Genomic DNA, 17,388 nt, shown 5'->3' on the forward strand with positions numbered 1-17,388 from the left:
TAGGAAGTTATGTGACTTCTAGAAGGTTGAATCATTGCATAGACCTTGCCTGTGAGCCATGGAATGGTTCCTTTTCCTGTCTTTCCATAGCCAAAATTTTCCAAACCTTCTAAGTACATTTCCATTGTGATGGAGACTTAACCTTTGAAAGAGAAGTAGTCTAGCTCCGATTCTCTTGGGAGAGTAGTAAGGACAGTGATATACCCTTAATCATAGCTATTGTATGGCCAGTGTAGATGCCTAAATGCTAACAATAGCCAGGCCTGACAAAGTTCACTTTTTTACATTGTGACCACCATGCCTCTGAGGAACTAAAATGTGACAAGAGATATGTTCAGGGGTTCTCAGAATTACATCTGGAGGTCTAGACAGACATCTCCATTAAGCTGGGGCTTTCTAAGAATGGGTAGTTATGTGTTCTGTTGGTTCATTAACAGAAGGTCTGGGCTATGCACCTGGCCTCAGCTTTGGTACTTTAGGATAAAGTAATTTGGTAAAGGCCTCAATAGTCACAATATTCAAAGATACTCACAATACTGAAGACTAGGAGCACTGAAAAAAGGAGGTAAGAAACTTTTTATGAGATTTTTCTTTCTTTAAAAATGGTAGTAGCATTTCCTATGACAAATTATTTCCTAAAGTACTATAGATGCTGTTATAAACACCATTCATTCACAGGTGCACATGGACGTCTGTTTGCAGAGCAAGGGAAAATTCTAAGAACATTGTTAACCAGATTAGGAACCCTGGTAGGTTAGGAAGAAGCCTTAGAGGGTATTGTTAGATACAGGCATAGGAACTGCTCACACTAGGTAACAGGAAAACCCCATGAGAATACTAGAATACTCCAGGGAAAGTGTGAGAAACTTCAATCCGAATACCAAAGCTCACACACAGATACACAGGGCTGGATGGAAGCTCAGGAAGGGACCAGAGAGTGTGAGAGCCCTTGAAGTCTGCTTTTATGTGATGGTGGTGGATGCTCAGAGAAGCAAAGAGACAGACCCTGCGGATTAATGGACTGATACAGAACATACTCCTGCCTCAAATCCTTGAGAGCGGCTGACTGCGGAATCGCCAGCTCAGCCTTCTTTGTTTGTAGGTGAGGAGGCCAAGGGGCCCAGTGAGCACAACCTTTTAGCATTAGACAGGATTCCTGTTCTCTCTTCCGGGCTTCCTCCGTTACTTACCTCCTCCACATTTAGCTAGGAAACACGTTCAGTTCAACAATCAGCCCCCATGCCGAGTGCCACAAAAAAATTAGAGATAATTTAAAGAGTCATACCATTTTATGATCTAATTAATTGCTGAGAGCATCAGAACTAAGGCTATGAGTCCAGATAAAAGTTACCAATGGATTTAAACCATGTGGGCCCAAAACATATGAGACAATGCTATAAGTAAGGAAGAAAAAAAAAAAAAGGATGCAGCAGTACATTATCATCTGTTTAAAAAGTGCTTATAAAACTGAGAAATTTAGCAATCCATTTAAGATCCAAGTTTTACTGGGTTGAGACGTAGCTCAGAAGGTAAAAGCACATGCCACCAGGCCTGACAACCTAAGACCCATCTCTAGGACCTACATGACTTCTACAAACTGTCCTCTGACCTCCATCAATACCTCTTAGCAGTAATGTAACACACACACACACACACACACACACACACGACAATTAATAAGTGAATAAATGTAATAAAAGAACCAAGTGTTATGGAGCTGCCATGATATCACCCAACAGATAAAAAAAGCATTTGTCACCAAGCCTGATGACCTGAATTCAATCTCCCAGACCCACATGGTGGAATGAAACAAACGACCCCCCCCACACACACACACAAGTTGTCTTTTGGCTTCCACCCATGTGCTAAGGCAGAAACCTGCCCCTTAAACAATAAATAAACAAGTAAATGTATTACGAAGAACCAACTGTTACACAATAGGCTAGACCTGAGAGCTTATTAGGTTTTCTGACTGCTATGAGGGTCAGAACAGACGGAGGTAGTATTTTGTTGTTGTTTTGTTTTCTTTTTCTTTCTTTTTTAATTTTTGTGTGTGGTGGGGCAGGGCAGTGTGTACACACGCCCTCAGGATGAAACCTTCAGTCTTGGGCATTCATACACAAATGTCCCATACACTGAACTCTCACCCCAGGCCTGCTTCCCAATAAAAGCTGAAAAACGAAGCTCCTTTCCTCATACAATCTCCATCCCTAAGGAGTACCTATCCTGAGGAGAGAATAAAAAAAGAGCAGACAGAAAGAATATGCTGAAAATTCTGTGGAGACCGGAGGTGGGGGGTGGTTGGTGGTGGTGGTAAAAACCTGGCCTAAATAGAAGCCACAGAAGAGAACTCTGGGAGGCGGCACAGGATGCTCCCTGAATGTCCCAGCATCCCAGCCTAGGCTCCTCGCCTCTGCCCTAGGGCTTAGGCAGAGAGACTCTTGAGTTGGAGGCAACCTTTGCTCCCTTGGCACTAGTACTGATTGAGTTGGTTGAGGTGTTCACTCAGGAAAGCAAAGTCCAGGTAGGAACTGGCTAAGGATAGACAAGAATTTGTTCTTGTGGGTTACTGGATACCAATAGGAAGACAAAGGTGGTTCACACCTCTCTTCCATGTTGGTATCATCTTCAGAAGATGATAATCTGTGTGTTTTGTTTGTTTGTTTGGTTGGTTGGTTGGTTTTTTGGCAGCGGCGGGGGTGGGGTGGGGTGGGGTGGGGTGGGGAGGTGGGGGTGGGGGTTTAGGTCTTGTGTAGCCAGGCTGGCCTCAAGCTCTCTGTGAAGCTAAGGCTGGCCTTGAACTGCTGATCCCTCTGTCTCCACTCCCCGTGTGCTAGTATCACAGGCCTGCACGATCATGCTGAAGGCTCCTCCTCCTCTGGTTTTTGTTGCTTTGTTTTTTAAACATTAGTTAAAATACGCCCCGGGTGCCTACATCTTTTGTGAACCCACTTAGAGGTTTTTCTAGTGTTTAACCATCAATGTGCAGCAGGGATGCAGGGGTGAGTATGCAGGATCCGCCCACCCCTCCCCTCCAAGCCGGCGGCGTCATCACCCCTTCCCCTCCCATCTCCAGCTACCCAGCACAGCAGCCCCACTCTTGCCTGGCTGGTCCCGGGTCCTGAGAGCTCTGCTGAGCTGAGCAGACCCTGCGCTCTGCTGCCCACTAGGCTCCTGGCACATTCCCTAACCAGTGCCTGCATCCACCCGGATCTTTGCTGGGCTGCACTCTGGGACCGGAGAATACAGTAAGCTTCACAGGTAAGGATGAACTCCTGGGCAGGAGAACACTCTAGAGCCTGTCCCACTCCTGAACAAGGCGGGACGCATAGGAGGAGCATAGAACGGCACTGCAGAAGGGACCACGCTTAGGCTGTGTTCTAGGGATCAGCCACCCTTCCTTAGCGAGTGAGTGTTGGCCACTGCAAGGTTAATATCAGAGGAGCGATGTTTGCATTGGAATACAAATGGAATGCTTTATGCTTAAGCAGGACCAAAGGGGGCCCTCTTTATTTTTGTGATTATTAACAGATGTCACAGGAAAAGGTGTAAAAACCTTTCCTGTAAAGAAATTTGTCTCTTTGCAAAGTTATGTCAAAGCTAGTGTCTCTCTCTGCCTCTGTCTGCCTCACTCTTTCTCTCTCTTCCTCTCTCTCCTCTCCCCTCTGCCTGGGTAGCAAAAGGGACAGTAGAAGACCCTTGGAACAAGGAGGTGAAATGAAGTGGAAATCTGGGGCTTGCTTTAAAGAACCAGCCCCTCCTGTCAGGGGTGAGTGGATTTAAAAAATGACCAAGTATTGAGAATTACCAAAGCTGAGTGACTGGCACATGGAAACTCAATTTTTCATCTGACTCTCTCTTTCGTGTGTGTGTGTGTGTGTGTGTGTGTGTGTGTGTGTGTGTGTGTGTTCTTGAGATTTTTCTATAACAGAGTTCTGGAAAAGCTGCAGCAACTCCCTAGCCTGGTTGATTTGACTCTCTCACACTGTCTTCAATTTGAAAAGTAGTGGCTTGGGGCTGGGGAGATGGTTCAACATGTAAAGGGCTTGCCACACAAGCATGGGGACCTGAGCTCGGATACCCAGAACCTGCATAAAGCCAGAGTAGGTAGTATACATCTGTAATTCCAGTGCCCTACAGGAGATGGGAGGAGAAGACAGGAGATGCCATGAAACCTTCTAGTTGGCTACCCTGGCATATGGCCACACTCAAGGTTGTCTCCCGACCTCCACAGGGCATGCCTCCACCTCCATTTACTCACTCACTCACTCACTCACTCACTTACTCACACAAACCAAGCACACACACAGAAAGATGTTGTCTGGTACATCAGGTCCCTTTCTCTCTGCCTTATTAACTTTTCTGGCTTCTGAAATACACACCTCCCTTATGCCCAAGTCCATTTGTGTCTACAGAGGATTATAAAAGTCATAACTTGCTGACTGGAGAATTGTGTTTAAGATCTGGTTTATGATTTAGAAGAGAGAATGTAAAAACCCCAGCCAAGTAAGAGAGCTGGACTAGAAGGTGCCAATCAAACCATGTGTGGAATTTCATTTTAGAGATGATTCTTCCTTGTGAGACAGCTCCATGTAGATTTCCTCACCACTTTTCTTGCAGCTATTTTAAAATGTGAGGCTGCTCAGTATGTGCTAGGTTCAGTCATGTAAAGTTGCTAGTGTGGGTTAACTTTCTCGATTGAATAGATCGCTTTTCTTTCTGTGTCCAATACTCCCATAGTCAATAGATACATTGCTTTTTAACAGTGGAACTAGATGCAGGGATCCAGAAGCTAAAGCGACTTCACCTTAAATGTTACAGATGGGAACTCTGAGGTGGGGACATTAGGAAAGACCAATATCAAGTTAGCAGTTCATAAATCATTATTTTATGATTTTAAAATTATAAAAAATTAGAAATTCCCTACAGGTAAAACTGATATGTGATTAGCAAAATATACTATGACTATCAAATATAATGCATTTATTAACTATTCTTTACTGAAAGTCCAAATTAAAAAATAGAGAGACATCAAGAGCCATGCACAGTGTACTTTATACACCAGCAAATGCAAGAGCTAGCAGAGAGATGCTTCCTTGGGGTTACCTTAGTACCAGTCACCCCAGATTTGATTTACACACAGTAATCCATTTTATAAATTGAGATGTACATATCCTGGAAAAAATAGCAGAAAGGAAAGAAAAAGAAAAAGAATGGAAGGTTTTGGTTTTTATTGTGATGAGAAACAGAAGTTGTGGGTTACTGTAAAATAATCAACAGTGTAACTTTACCATTCTCCTTTCCCTCAAGGACTGCCAAACTTTTATAGCAGACATTGCTCTGTCTCCATTCCTGGAGCTGAACTTGAAACTAGTGCTATGGTATGTGGTATTTTGAATAGCAATTGGCACATTGTCAATGAACTCTCTAACCGTTTATTCTCAGTGTAGAATTGGTGGAGAGCTTATCCTTAGTAATGGGTTCTAAAGTATTTGATAAACATATGGAAATATTTGGCAGGTTCATGGCTTTCTTTCGTGTTGAAATGAATCACAGCACATTTGGTGGACGATTCAGCAGTGCTGTAGGCCATGGTGGGAGTGTGCTGGCGCAATAGCTGTTTTTAGAAAAACACCTGCCAGAAATTTGTCTGGCTGTGGAGAGCGTGATCAGAACTCAGTTCATCAGGATGAACTCTAGAACCTGGAGATGGGTTTGCTAAGTGTGATAAATTCCATATGTGACAACCACTTAGTATATTGTGAACCGGTGATGCCTCCCTCATTTCCGATGCTTATTAAAGGCCAAGTCTGATGCACAGCTGAATGATGGTAGAGTAAATGCAACCCCCAGGTTTGCTCTTGGCGGCCTAGCTTTGCCATCTAGTGGTGGGAACGTAGATAGCCAGCAAGGTCCTGCTCCTCAGGAGGACTAGGGATGGAGTCTTTGGAGGATCATCAGTCAACCACTTATGTACTCTTGATCATGATTTACTTGTGAGCAAGACTAGATCTTAGGAACTCAGAGTCCACTCAATAGCCAAGAAGAACTTCCAGAGAGATTATGTGCGGTGGGAAAAAAAAAAGCCTTTAAAATGGTGCCCAGCATGGTTGACACTGAATTTGCTGAAAAGAAAAAGTATCTGTAGGGCTCAAAGTCTTGTCTCTAGCAATACTAGTTATTACTATAAAAAATTATTATATTCTGTTTTCATCTCTAAAATCTAATGTCTGTTTTCACATTATTTTTATAATTGATGTTTAGGGCCCATGAAATTGATCCCCCAGCTTCATACTGCTTCCCACTACTCTTCAAACACCCAGGGAAGACAGTTTTAGAAACTGTATTCTCATCTCCATCTATGTATTAAGTTCTTATTTCTTTTTTAGTGTGGTGGGAGTGTATTTATGTGTGCTTGTGTACATGTGTTTTCTAGTGCAAGTGCCTATGTATGCATGTGGAGACCAGAGGTCAGACTTGGGTGATGTTCCTCAGACACTGTCTAAATTAATGTCTATTTATTTATTTGTTTGTTTATTTATTCATTCAGTCATTAATTTGTGTGTGTGTGTGTGTGTGTGTGTGTGTGTGTGTGTGTGTGACATATGATGTGTTCATGTGCCTGCGGAAGCCAGAAGAGGATGTCAGATCCCTTGGAGCTGGAGTTACAGGCAGTGTGAGTTGCCTGACTGAACCTTGGAATTTTGCAAGAGCAGCGAGCACTCTTAAGCATGGAGCCACCACTCCAGTAATTTTTTTGTGTGATTTTTCTCTTTTTCTTTTCTTTTCTTTTTTTTTTTTTTTTTTTGAAACTGAGTCTCACTCAAGCTCTGGCTGGCCTGGGGCTCTCAGAGATCCAACTGCACCTGCGTATCAAGTGCTGAGATTAACGGTGGGTATCACTTCGCCCGGCCCAGAAGCTGTCTACCTGGATTTTTGAGTGGGATCTCTCACCAGGATCAAGACAAGGCTGGCCTGCCACTGAGTTCCAGCAGCCCCTCGTCTCCACCTCCCCCAACACTCAGCTCAAACATGCATGTGCCCATACTAAGCTTTATAAAGCAGGTTCTAGGGACCAAACAGCCCCTCATGCTTGCACGGCAGGGACTTTAATAAGAGCTGTCTCCCAAGGCCTCTCACTTCCCATTTCTGTTCTAGTAAATTACCCAAACCTTACAGAGTTAAAAAATAGCACAGAATTATTCATCTTATATACTTGGAGCTCAGAAGTCTGTCAGGAGGACTTTGCTCCTGTTAAGCTCCTCTGTTTGCTTACTCTTGGCGTCTTCTAGAGACCCCTCCACATCCTCATCCTGAGGGGCCAGACCTTAGCTCACTTCAGTCTCTGCTTGAATCTCCACAGCTCTTTCCCACCTCCTCTTTATAAGGCCTCATGGTTGCAGTGGATCATCTGACATCCTGGCTAATCCCCTCATCTGAAAACCTTTAGCTTAATCACACTGGCACCATCCCCATTACCATGTGAGGAGTACAGCCACAGGTCCTCAGGACGAGGATGAAGGTCACTCTCGAGACCAGTGCTTGCATCCCACAGGGAGCACGCTGTAGTGAGAGGTATAGGAAATGCCTTAAATACATACTGAAGTTTTCCTTTTGATTTTGTAGAAGATATGGTGTCTCTGTGGCCTGGCCTGGCCTGGAACTGTTAAGAGTCTCCTGCTTTAGCCTCCCTAGTAGCCGAGACTATGTGCATATACCACGGCAGCTTCCTATTATCCCCACTACTTTGCTGAGACAGACACTCACTATGGAGTCCAAGGTAGCCTAGAACTGGCAATCCTCTTGTTTCTGCCTCCCAAGGGCTGAGATTACAGGTGTGAGCTACCAGACCCAGCTCCTTCAATTTTTGACTTCTAACGTTAGGTAACAATGATAACTGCTGCCTGCCATTTGCTGAGTATTCACTGCGGGTGCACATGTGCATACACATACATTGGCTTCTCTCAAAAAGCTGTATAGAAAATTCACAGAGTAGGTACCCTTAAGAAAATCACCCTGCTCATAAATGGCAAGCACAAGTTAATTTGGTTTTAAAGTCCACGGTCTCTACAGTCATTAAAAACAGCCCGGTCTCTGTTGTCCATCTTTGTTATGCCACTGACACTGTTCTTTTCCCACCACTGTGAAATTATATACTTCTTGTAAACATTGCATTGCTTGGGGCTGTAGCCAGTCGGTGACATCTGTTAGTGACTATAGTGACCTACAATGAAACTTCATACCGCAGCCACGACTCTTCCCCGCATCTCGTCAAACTCAAAATGGCCATGCAAGGTTGCAGAGGTATAGGAAACACAGCCCATTTTTCTGATGTTTCTTTATAATTTATTACCACTAGTGACGCTCCTCCGTTTGCCCTGTGACCTTTGGCCTAAGTGCCACTTCCGTCTGTAGTTCTTCAGAGTGCCTGGGCCAGACCATGGCGGCTCCCGGTATGTCAAGCCTTACTACACAGGAGAAAGAGGAAATGAGGGTGTTTCTTCACACTTGTGTGTGTGTGTGTGTGTGTGTGTGTGTGTGTGTGTGTAAAGCAGGCAATGGTATTGAGAGGGACAGAGATCACTAGGGGCTAAAAAAAAAAAAAGACAACCACCTATTTTAAAGTGATTATGCATTCAGTTGTGTGCTCTGACATACTCAGAAAGGTGACCTACAGTGTCACTGATCTGGCTGAATAGGCCTTACATAAAAAATACTTGATGGCCTGATGTGCAAGGATGTCCCATGTTATGTTCATGAATGAGGCCAACTTACTTACTCTACATTAAGTAGATAATTTGCAAGTGAACTGGAAACTATTAAGAAATAAAAGAATTTGTAAAATGGACTCTTTTGGAACAATGTATTTTGGAGGCTAGGGACCAGTTGATAGAATACTGGCCTAGGACATGAAGCCCTGGGTTTGATCCTTGGCACCTAGTAAACCCAGTATGGTGACATAAATCTATGGTCCCACCACTCAGAAGGTGGAGGGAGGATCAGAAGTTGAAGGTCACCCTTTCTCAGTTTTGAGGCCAACTTGGGCTACATGAGACTCTGTCTCAAAAGAAAGAAACTATGTATTTTTTAACTTTTGCCAATAGTTAATTTTGGAGTGGAATAATAATTTTTAAATAACACATATACCACCTGCTTACCATGCTCTGAGCAGAATGATAATACTTTGCACATATCACCTCATTTAGTTCTAAAATAGCAGTATAAACTAGAACTTACTATTTTGTAGAAGATATGGTGTCTCTGTGGCTCAGTCTGGTCTGGAACTGTTAAGAGTGAGTATCCTGTGCACAGGAGGAAAATGTATCTAAGTTCATATGCCTAATAGGAGCCAAGAAAAGATGGAAAATTCCTGACCCAAATGTATGCCCATTATGTTGGCATGGAAACACAAATGTTCTAAACACTACCATCAACCCCCACTTCTAAGAACAACAGTTAATACGTGGTGGTAATAGTAACTCATCTCTTATAGTGATATGTGGTCATATCTATTAGAGAATCAGGTACATCTACAGGTGTTACAGTCTTACCTCATTCCTGTCTGCTGTACCTGTCTCTAGAATCCAACCCATGATCAACTGTGTGTGTGCTGACTCACAGTAGAGGGCAATGATTGCAATCTCACTTTTATTATCCAAACCTGGGATTTGAAGCCCCAACCCACCTGAAAACTGACAGCATTATATCACTATTATAATAGGAGATAGGGAAAAGGAAGGTGTGGGCATAGGCATGGAAAAGAACTGCCTTTCCAAGTGAGACCATGTCTCCTAGGTTACTGAGTTGGGTTCTGTGGATGATGGGTGGATGTAGTCCTATCCACTGGACTGTGGGTTGCTTCATCAATCAGAGCTATCATTTCCCTTGACATTTTACCATAAGGAAAACTCAGATTTTCCAAAAGGAAGTGTTCTTAGACATCTGTCCAATTTTAAATCACAGACCAAATTAGATGGGCTAACTAAAGCAAAGGCCCTCTTATTACTGTGATTTGGAGCTCATATTGCAAGGCTCTGCCCTTGTTCATGGCCAAAGATAGACATGGGCATGGCTTTTATTCCAATGGATTCACTGCAGAGACCTCACAACAGGGCTGGAAAAGTGATGCCATCACATGATTCATAGTGTTGGATGCAGGAGGCATTCATACAAGCCTACTGAATTGGATGCTTCAGACATATAACTACTTGCATGATATAAGCATAAATAAGTTGTGTTTCTTCTTATTAAATCTAAGCCATTTGATACTAGTGGTTGCTAACACAGTAAAAGAGTGGAGAATGAATTAAGTTTATTTTTTATACAAAGATGATGTAGAAGCTATCTGGAGTGCAGTTAAGCCATCATCCCTGGAAAGACAGCCTTTGAGGTTAGGTTCCTGGCTGCTTTAATGTCACCCAAATTTTCCTGAATCTCAAAAGCATCTGGAAGTCTGGTTAAAGCATGGTTATCTGAGAAACCCTACCTCCCTTCCAAGGGAGCTTGTAATTCTTTTCAGATTTGTTTTATTTTATGGGTATGAATGTTTTGCTTGTATGTGTACCACATGCATGTCTGGTAACTGAGGAAGTCAGCAGATCCACTAGAACTGGGACTATATATAGATTGCTGGGATCCACCATGTGGGTGCTGGGAACTCAACCTGGGGCCTCTGCAAGAGCAACATTTGCTTTAAGTGTGGAACCATCTCATAGGTGGAGTTGACAGGCAGAGAGAATATACAGAAGGAGAAATCTGGGAGGAGATCTAGAAGCCAGAGAAGGAGGAGGACATCAGGGTCCAGCCACCCAGCTACCAAGCAAGCCATGGAATAAGAGTGAAAGTAAGGTTATATGTAGCAGGAATCGTAAAGGTACTTGTTAATAAAATCAAACCTGAGCCAGGTATTGTCGTGAATGCTGGAAGAGCAGAGAAGCAGAACAAGCCACAGCTACCTCACCTCGCTAATTCCTCAGCTGATTCTGTTTCCTCAGACTTTCCAGCCTCTGAGTTCTCATATCCAAATGGATGTCAGCTGAACTACTGCTAGAAGCCTAAAAGCTTAACCAGCCAAAAGCTTCTAGTTTCTGGTCTTCATGCCTTATATACCTTTCTGTTATCTGCCATCACTCTCCGGGATTAAAGACTCACTTTCTGGGATTAAAGGCACGAGTCACCATGCTTGGCTGTATCCTTGAACAGATGGATTTCTGCCTCTGGAATGCTAGGATTAAAGGCGTGTGTGGCCACTGCCTATCCTCTATGTTTAATATTGTGCCTGTTCTGTCTCTGACTTCAGATAAGTGCACAATATTTCAGGGAATACAATACCACCACAGTTATAGAAGTAAGAAAAGGAAAAAGCCCAGAAGGGAAACACAGACAGGCTAAATTAAGAAGAGTTGGCAAGAAACAAACCAAGCTAAGACCAGGCATTTAAAATTAAGAAAAAGTCTCTATGTGTGATTCATTTGGGAGCTGGGTGCCCCCACAAAAGAGTTAAAACAACAACAGACAAATAACAGAGAGAGGTTAAAAACTGCTTCAAGGGATGCCTCAAGCAGTAGCCCTACTAAGTGCATAGATTTACATGCTTACATGCCTATGCACCTAGAGAAGAGGAAACTGTGCAAACAGTAGAGGCCATCATATCATCATATATTGGCAACTTTAAATATATTTAGTATCAGGAAAGCTTAGATGATGAGAGCCATGATGGAAAGAGACCATGGTATATTATGATCACATTCTCCAAGTGGTAAATCAAGAACCATGGTCCACGCTTCACAAATTCTTAAACTGATTTTCATATACAATTTGACTATGAAAGCACTTTTATACAAATAGTGGTTCCATGCAAAATATTATTTAAAAAAGTGTATAGGAAATATTTCTTATTTCGACATAAGGTGGTCTTCACTGTGTATTTTCTTCTAATGGCAAGGGAGCCTGTAAAAACCGAAGGGAACACACTGCAGCTGTGGTTACCTATACAAGAGCTACCAAAGACCAGGCAACAAGATCAGCCGCCGTCCCAGCAGGTCGCACTGCTTGGACTTAGAGTTACACAATAAAAATGACAACATGAAGGTGTGATGGGGAGGTGTTGGGGCAGTGCAGGGGGAGGGCTCTTCAGTGGTAGGTAAGGTTAAGACACATAGTATATTTGTATGAAATTGTCAATGAATACATAAAATATATTCTAAAGAAAAAAATCAAAGGAGGGGCCAGGCCTGGCGACAAAGGTCTAAAGCCCCAGCTACTCAGGAGGCTGAGGTAGAAGGACCAGTGATCACGACCAACCTGGGTGACAGAGAAAGTTCAAGCAAGGTCAACTTGTGCAACTGAGAATGTCTCAAAATAAAAGGTAGAAGCAGCAAAAGCAATAGATGCTTGCCCAGTGGGCATGAAGCCCTGGGTTCGACTCCAGCACCATCCCTCCATCCCATCCCTCCTTCTTTGTGTGTGTGTGTGTCTATGTGTGTTTGTGTGTGTTGTGTGTCTGTATGTGTATGTGTAATGTGTCTGTGTGTTTGTGTGTGTGTTGTGTGTCTGTATGTGTATGTGTGGTGTGTGTGTGTGGTGTGTGTGTGTGCTTGTGGTGCATACCTACGCATATATAAACTCAGAGCAGGTGACTAGCCGATGAACTCATCTGTTCCTAACTCCGTGCTGTTTCGAAGCAGCATCTGTCTGAGACACACCTCCACATCAGCTCCTTCTGCAAACCCTGGATCAGGAAGTCCTGCACTCCAGTGAATGTTTTCAAATTCTGATAGCCATTTACGTTTTAGACATGAAGAATTTATGACCCTCCTTTTAAAGAGCTAAGTTCCAGGAGGAACTGCAAGATGCTGCTTCTGTCTCTATTTATAATCAATGGAGAAATGAGCATCTGGGAGGGGTTGTGGGGCTGAGATCTCCCAACAGGAGCCCACTCTGTCCCATCCTGCATTGTCTGGGGAAGTAGGTGGGGAGGGGAAGAGGGATCTATACAGCTGATGGAGAGAGAGCTGGGTGAGAAACAACTTGCTGATTTCGGATGTCTGTTTTGGGTCAATTTGATGGAGTGTTGATCTACTCTCCAGAAGGTGTAAGGTGGGTGGAAATAGGATCTATTCACGGTGGAGGTACACTGAGGACCTGTTGCATAAACGAAGAGGTATGGATCATTTAAAAGCAAGGAGGCCATAAAACCACTCATTCTTTTTTCTATTTTCAAAGGGCAAAATAGAAGAACAAGATGGAAAATACATTATTTTGGTTGATCATTTTCATCTCTGGATGGACCCTCTCTGATGGGTCTGAAACAGAGCCAGATTTTACGTGGCACCTGAGCAGAATACCCCGGGTTGTAAGTGAGAGGACTGTCCATCTTGCCAGCCCCACGTTCCAGGCAGATGCTGGGATGGTGATGACCGCAGTGTGCGGCATCGAATGTCAGGAAGAGCTCCCGGCTCCCAGCCTTTCCCAGCTCGAAGACTCCCTTTCCTATGAGACGGTCTTTGAGAATGGCACCCGAACATTAACCAGGGTGAAAGTTCAAGATCTGATCCCAGAGCCCACTCGAAACAGCAGCCTAAAAGGAGCACGCCCTAGGAGGAGGCGGCGGCAGGTGTACGGTACCGATAGCAGGTTCAGCATCTTGGATAAAAGGTTCTTGACCAATTTCCCTTTTAATACAGCGGTGAAGCTGTCCACTGGCTGCAGCGGCGCCCTCATCTCCCCCAACCACGTGCTCACAGCTGCCCACTGTGTCCACGATGGGAAGGACTATATCAAAGGCAGTAAAAAGCTGAGGGTGGGGGTGCTAAAGATGAGAAACAAAGGAGGCGGCAAGAAACGCAGAGGATCCAAGAGGAGCCGGAGAGAAGCAGAGGGTGGTGGCCAAAGTCACAGTGGTCAAGAGCATCCTCAGGAGAGCGCCACCCAGAGACGGGGAAAAGGGTCCAGGCGGGGTTCAAGGGTCATTCAAGGGAGGCCGTCCTTCCAGTGGACCCGCGTCAAGAGCACGCACATTCCCAAAGGCTGGGCGAGGGGAGAGAGCGGGGACCCGGCCTTGGACTATGACTATGCACTCCTGGAGCTGAAGCGAGCGCACAAGCAGCAGCACATGGAGCTGGGAGTCAGCCCCACCATCACCAAGCTGCCAGGCGGCTGGATCCACTTCTCTGGGTTTGACAATGACAGGGATGATCAGTTGGTATATAGGTTTTGCAGCGTTTCTGAGGAGTCCAATGACCTCCTGTACCAGTACTGCGATGCTGAGGCAGGTTCCACCGGCTCTGGGATCTACCTGAGGCTCAAAGAGCCAGGCAAAAAAACCTGGAAGCGGAAGATCATCGCGGTCTACTCAGGCCACCAATGGGTGGATGTGCACGGGGTTCAGAAGGACTATAACGTGGCTGTGCGCATCACTCCACTCAAGTACGCCCAGATTTGCCTCTGGATCCATGGAAATGCAGCCAACTGCGCTTATGGCTGAGGGAAAGCTGAAGCAAGTTCAGGCACATCCTGAATCCCAGAGAAAGTCAGTTCTCATTCTGAGACCACTCACAGGCTATACTTGGACTAGAACCTAGCAGGGGTAGGCCAGCATTTTCACAGAATTCTTTTATCAAATTAGGTTACTTTCTCGTGGTTAGAATGTTTAGGTACAGATAATGAAACTAGATGACACTTCAGCATCAAATATATACTCTATGTGATGCTAAGTTTCGTTTGCGGCAAACAGTTTGTTTACTTGGGCTTTCTTTAAAACTAGACACTCTTTAAAATGTCAGACTAGAACTGTAATGTGACTTCTCAGTGGGTTTGCTCTTAGAGCCCTACTGTAAGAAGAATCAACTTGAACGGAAAATACAAAGATTTACAGAACCACAATTAGAAACGGGAGACAAGGAGGATTCGTTTGCAGTACCATGAGATGGAGCCTTTCCTCTCTGCTCCTGCCCTCAGTGTTTATGTGTTTTCTTTTGGTACTCAGAAACTTAGAGAACTACAGGTCAAAACACATACAAATCACAAGTCAGAAGAAGTCTTGAGCTTTAGAAATAAAACTATTAACTGTGGTTTAAACAAAAAACAAAAACAAAAACAAAAAACAACCCAGTATCAACGTGTCTGTTTAAAAATTGGAGAAACATTTGGTTTTGTGCAATGAACCAACTTTAGAGATATTGAAAATGGAGACACTTTAAGATGTCAGGTTTTTATTTAACTAACTTTCAAAGTAGGAAGTTTTCAAGGAGTGCAGAGAAGCCATTTCACAAGCCATGGACCCCTTTTGAACGACACACCCTATTGGGTCATACTGTCCACTGTGTGTAGGGTGCTATACTTTTAATGCAAGGAATTTTGAAGTTGTTTTTTTTTTTTTCCAGAAGAGAATCCACTTGCCCAAAATCCCACTTGCCCAAAATCCTGAGATAGCAAAGAAGGTTCTGATGGTTCTCAGTAGGGACCAAGGTGGCATCATCACTCTGCCTCCCAAGTAGCATTAAGCAGTTAGTGGCCACCTAGAGCAAAATGCAGAGCAGGCACTCGGGACACACCTCATGAACAAACAAGTATGTGGTGATGGCTATAAATAGGGCTTAGGTCTGGGCATTATGCCTGAACAGGTTTGATGATATACTCAAACACACTCTAAAATTTAGTAGCCGGGGCCCAGTCTTTGGTCTGTTCTTTCTGGCAGTTTCTAAGGCCACATATTTTTCTCTCATGACACAGTTGACTGCCAGGGTAAAATCTTTTTCTTTTAGAGGTGCCCTAATAAAGACTACAAAATAAGAAATAACGTCATTTCCTATTTTTGTTTTCTGTTTTTATTCTTGATTAGTATGCAAAGGAGTATCTTTGTTTGGGTTAGCATAGTGTTTTTGTAAATGGTGCTCAAAATATCTGCCATTATTTTATAATGTGAGTTGTTAAAATAGTTCAATAAAATGAAAAAAATAAAATGTATGACTGTGTTTATATATATGCTTTAGTTAAAGGGTTTTAGAAAATAGTCCATTAACTATCATTTAACTAGAAAGTAGTGTCTTTAGTGCTCATCTCACTGAGAGGGAGGCTCTCATTGTTTCCAGTAGAAGAGGAACACATACTGAAAAGCAGATCCATTTGCTCTGGGGTGGGTAATAGGGATAGTCTCTGTATTAGTTAATTTTCCTGTTACTGTGATTTAAAAAAAAAAAAAACAACAAAAAACAAAAAAAAACATACAAAAGCAACTTCAGAATGGTTTAGTTTTGTTTTTTCTTGTATTTATGGCTTTTCTAAGAGTGTCAGCATAATTAATACATGATTCTAGAAATTATTATAGTTGCACAGAACCAATCAACTATGCTCCAATTCATCTTGTATTCATAGATGGACTGAAATGTTCTCAGCAGACTGGCAGCCATGTTTCCCTGAAGAGCTAGCATAGATGTGGAGGAATTTGCATGTGTGTGCCCATTCATGAGCCTGGGAGGCCAGTGTGACAGTCTCTGTCCGAAGGAGGATCTCCTCCCCTCCTCCACTCCTATGATATTCCTAAGCTTCCAGCTTTCAAGGTCAGGATATGCTCCGAGTCAAGATTCTACTACAAAACAGAAGTTGTACTTTATCCAGCAATGGGCTGAAAATAAAAGTTGGTATTTTGAAGACAGAGCTGAATTTAGTATTCTGCCACTGCACTTGGGCACAGTTGACACCAGGAGGCTTTGTGGTTTGGGGAAATAAGTGACACCATCGTACCCACCAAATAACCAGTTGTGTCATTCCATGCAGTCAGGATGTGACTGATGTGGCTCCTTAAATGGACGTCTTAAGCAGTCACCACCCACAGATCACAGCATCCCTATACTAAATTAAAGCTTGGTTTTGGTAGAGGCACGTAGGCCATCATGTGATAGGAAATCACCTTCCCAGGACTAGTAACTAAATTTCTTCATTCTGGATGGAGACAAGGACTCTGTGACTTTCCTATTCTAAAGCATTTAGAACATCTCTTTTGCTAGAATCATCTATCAAATTCAGCTAGAGTCTCAGGCTGTGAGCCTCAGATAGTACATCGGTTTCCCTCAATGCGGAGGTTTCCAAATCTTGCTAATAGCAAGAATGACCTAGTGAATTACTTTAGAAACCCAGGTGCCAGAGTGCCATGAAGACCTAGCCTGAATCCCTAAGAGACTCCAGCATTGCAGATCTGATTAAGCGCCGGATTGGCTTCCAAACATGGCCACAGTCTCTCTTTCACAAACAAAAGGAGTCTTGCAGCTCCCAACCACACTCAGGGCACTTAGTCTTTCTTCTGGATTAAATGTTTTCTCAGGTTTTCCTGCCTTATGCTTTTCTTATAATTTACTTCAAAATACTTTGGTGAGGAGAGTGGTAGTGTAA

General features: G+C 43.5%; 1 protein-coding gene across 2 annotated transcripts; it reads left to right on the top strand.

The window, feature by feature from the left end:
• Window positions 1-3,087: 3,087 nt before the first annotated feature.
• Prss35 (serine protease 35) lies at window positions 3,088-15,966 on the top strand. 2 transcript variants are annotated; one of them, XM_036193052.1, is made up of 3 exons: window positions 3,088-3,261; window positions 3,678-3,769; window positions 13,225-15,966. In XM_036193052.1, exon 3 carries the CDS (start codon window positions 13,244-13,246, stop codon window positions 14,483-14,485), a length of 1,242 nt encoding a protein of 413 aa, XP_036048945.1. In that variant the 5' UTR covers window positions 3,088-3,261; window positions 3,678-3,769; window positions 13,225-13,243; the 3' UTR covers window positions 14,486-15,966. The 2 variants fall into 2 exon arrangements, with proteins under 2 accessions (XP_036048945.1, XP_036048944.1); XM_036193051.1 differs by lacking the exon at window positions 3,678-3,769.
• Window positions 15,967-17,388: the final 1,422 nt, after the last annotated feature.

This window comes from Onychomys torridus, chromosome 7 (genome assembly GCF_903995425.1).
Source record: "Onychomys torridus chromosome 7, mOncTor1.1, whole genome shotgun sequence".
Taxonomy (NCBI): Eukaryota; Metazoa; Chordata; class Mammalia; order Rodentia; family Cricetidae; genus Onychomys; species Onychomys torridus.